General features: G+C 40.4%; 1 protein-coding gene across 1 annotated transcript; it reads right to left on the bottom strand.

Moving 5' to 3' along the window:
• Positions 1-198: 198 nt before the first annotated feature.
• LOC109963226 (uncharacterized) lies at positions 199-3,431 on the bottom strand. The gene is made up of 5 exons (XM_020605574.1): positions 3,377-3,431; positions 2,337-2,595; positions 1,219-1,252; positions 785-971; positions 199-554 (listed from the first exon to the last, which is right to left on the bottom strand). The coding sequence occupies exons 1-5, from the start codon at positions 3,429-3,431 to the stop codon at positions 199-201; spliced, it is 891 nt and encodes a 296-aa protein (XP_020461230.1).
• Between the last annotated feature and the right edge of the window lie 205 nt (positions 3,432-3,636).

The following is a 3,636-nucleotide window of genomic DNA, read 5'->3' as shown; positions in this document are numbered from 1 at the left end:
AGCATGAATGATTTACCTGAGAAGCATGGGCAGAATGCCAGGAAGAACATCTTCATTCATTTTTAATTTAGACTTATAGGAAACCCAACAAGTGAATAGTTAATAACAAGGTCCTTACATTTTAAATGTATACCAACACAGAGACTGTCATGACAGTAAAAGGTCTCTGAAACATTGTGTCTCTCTGTTTAATCACAACTAAAAAGCAAATCCTCCACAGTCAAATGCATCAAAGTCAGAGTCTCCTTCAAAGTCAAAGCTGTTGAAGTGTGGGGAGTCGACATCCTGGCTGCAGACGTGGAAGGAGTCACCTGCAGAAAGCTCGGAGAAGCCTCCTGCGCCATGAGCGATCTCTGCAGCTCTGCTTGCAAGAGAAGAAGAAGGGGAGCAGGAGTTGAGGTACCCCAGAGCAGAGGAGGCTGCTGCCCCTCCCATCAGTAGGCACACTGCCCTCACTGCCCGGGCATCGCTGCTGTTACCATGGCGAAGACAATCTGACACATGATGAGGGTGGGCTGCAGAAACACTACGCAGAGGCCTTCGTGGTACAATGGCTGAAAAAGTCATTGGAAAAATGATGCCACTGATATGAAATAATAGTGTTGTTTTCCTTAAATACGCCATATCAGGGAATAGTTGGCAAGTTATGAAATGGTCAGTCTAATATGTAACATGTGCTTTGAAGATTTCTACTTTTTTTCCTCTTTATTCTGACTTTGAGCCAGTCTGTCATTCTCCTTCCTCTAAACGCTGTCAAGGCACTATGAGCGACCTGATGGTGTACCTTGGTTTTGGCTTCTGTCTCTGAAGGAACCTCCCCGTTCACTGACTCGAGACAGAGGTGGCGTGCCCTCACTGACCTTGGGTAACCCCGGGTCTTTATCACTAGAAGACTCAGGCTGGGGGTCTCTGTCTGTGATACAGGGAATGATGCTGTGCTGTCTCTGAAGGGTCAGGGGTGACATGACACCCTAGACAATGAGGCAAACACAGGATTATTATGTCACAGAGATAAAATGTGTAACAGTAGCATAGAAATCTCACATATTTTGAAAACACACAAGGAACTAGGATGTTTGTGAATTGCACATTTTAATATTTCTTTTTCTTCTGCATATACACATAAACACACCACTAGAAATGACAGGTGAGGGACTGTTCTGAAGAGTTGAATGAAGCCACAGCAGGGCCGGACTGAAGGTAAAACTGTTGACTCACCTCTCTCACTTTTCTGATCCACTTCAGCCAAAGACTGTGGAAGGTAAATATGACAAGGAAAGCTTTAGGAAAATTGTATTAGGAAAATAAATTGTGGCAATGTCCTGTTGTGGGCCATAATAAAATCAGACAATAGACTAATATGTTAAATAAGGAAGTCAGAGAGCAAAGGTCTAATGACTATTTATATTTCTAAACCGTGGTCAAAAATGTATCCTTCACATCTTCTTCTTCATTAATGAACAATTACATTTTAACACACAAATCACTGTTCTTGTATACACTGAATAAATGATTCTCACAATCAAAAATGGAATGTGGACCTGGTTAACATCTCTGTTCACATGAACAGAGCTTGCCATCCTTGAGGAGAAAATGGATAAAAAATATATTGCATGATGATGCCAGGGTGGCTGAAGCTCAGTAGAAGCTGGTGATGGATGAAGGTGATTTCAAACAAACAAAACACACTTTCTGGAACATTTTGTAACTGTGTAGGTGTGATCCACAGGACCTGTTTGAACATGGCACTTGCTGCCAAATGAGGTTTGATCACTTATTAAATCCAAGGATTAACTTCCCTTTTTCCACCAGCACTGTGAATGTTTAATGGATGTGTTCAATAAAAATTACATTAAAATGTTTGTGTTAACACTGTCTTTGTCTATAGGCTACCTGTGACTTAGATGAAGATTAGGTAACATTTTATAGCTACTTAATGCATAAAACAGTATATTTCACAGGGCTGCCACTGTAAATGTGTAAATATGTCACATCATGCAGTTGACATCTGAAAATTAGTGGAGCAAATGACATTTGTATTCCTGTGTGTGTGTACGCCTTTCTGTGTAGACAAATTTTGAAACCACTGCTGTGAGGCCTTGTAGCTGGGACTGGTTCTTTGCAAATTCTAGTGGTTTGTCTGGGGATCAAGACTTGAATTAGGTTAGAATGAGGTTTAGATTAGGGTTGGGGTAGGAATTAGCATTTAGCATTGACACTTTAGTTGTGATGGTTAAGGTTAGAGTAAAGGACTGGGGAATGCATTATGTGTTGTATGTTATCAAAGTAAGTAAGAGCAACGTGTTCATGAGAGAGTGTGTGAGAGAGAAACCTACTTGCAGTCATCAGGGTTTTCTGTGAGCAGAAGCAGGAACTTGCTCTGGGGCAGGATGAGGGCGAAGCAGCAGTCCCTCCTGCCCCCTGAAGGCAACCTGGGTAGGTCAAGAATTTCCCGTCCTTCTACAATCAACTCACAATTAGTTTGTAGTGTTACCACATGATCTGGAGGGGACTCAGCATTGCGACACACCAGCAGGCTTCCCTCCATGGTCAGCACCACATACTTCTCCTTCCACTGCTTAAACATGAAGCCCCCTGCAGTCAAAAAGCATCAGAGAATGGCTTATAGGTAGGAGCAGGAGGTAATGATAGACTTATTTATATAGTTCTTTCCAAGATACTCACAGCCACTTTACATAAAAGATAAAATGTATCTTGAGTTATTAATTGATTAATTATTAATTTTTAGATAACACAGATTAGATTATCTTTGAAATCACTTGACAGTTATTCAGTTGCCTACATACTGCCAGCATAGTGGAGGGTTGGTGAATGCTTTACCCCTTCACTTGCCATCTGCTGTCATTCATTTTGGTTCAGCATAAAAACAACTCTCATCACTGTACCTTGGATCTTGTAACCCCTTCTGTGCTATTATCTAATTCCAATCTGCAGTTTCCCATTAATTATAACCATGATCAGACAAATAGTAAACACGGGACATTTTCAGTTTGTCATTGATATAATTCTAAAAAATGTCTTATAAACACTAATAATCAAAAATTTGATCAAATATAAGACTGAGAATCTCAGCCAACTGTAATCGTTGGTTTTGATTCTGGTTGTCAATAATGCTGTAAAAGCAATTTCTCAAAAGGCTTTTGCTTTTCTGAATGACTGAACCATCATAACTCTCTACATGGACAAAATAATGACAAATAACTCAGAAGTCAAATACAAGCTGCAACAAACATAGGTGGAGCATTTAAATGTTAGAAAAAACTTGACTTCTGATATATCACATGAGCACAAGCATGAAGCAAATAAAGCAACAGTAGCAGAAAGTGGCACACAAATGAAGGAATAACAAGATTACCATATTTCTTGAGGAAACCCCGATGAATGCCGGCAGTGCTCATCCCTGTGGTCATCACTGCAACAGGGACTGAAATGAGAGGCAGAGCATCTGATGTGGAAAAACAGGATAAGAGAAAGAGAGAGAGGAAATAATCCCCGCTATTTAGGCCTTCCTTCTTTAAATCCATGCTGTTGTGAGTGGATTTGGAGCCATCACAGTATCTAAACCCATAAATATCATATGAGCATCAGAGGCCCAAAATTATAACCAATGGATAA

The sequence above is a fragment of the Monopterus albus genome, unplaced genomic scaffold (assembly GCF_001952655.1).
Source record: "Monopterus albus unplaced genomic scaffold, M_albus_1.0 scaffold71.1, whole genome shotgun sequence".
Classification (NCBI taxonomy): Eukaryota; Metazoa; Chordata; class Actinopteri; order Synbranchiformes; family Synbranchidae; genus Monopterus; species Monopterus albus.
This window is presented reverse-complemented; position numbering and strand designations above follow the sequence as displayed.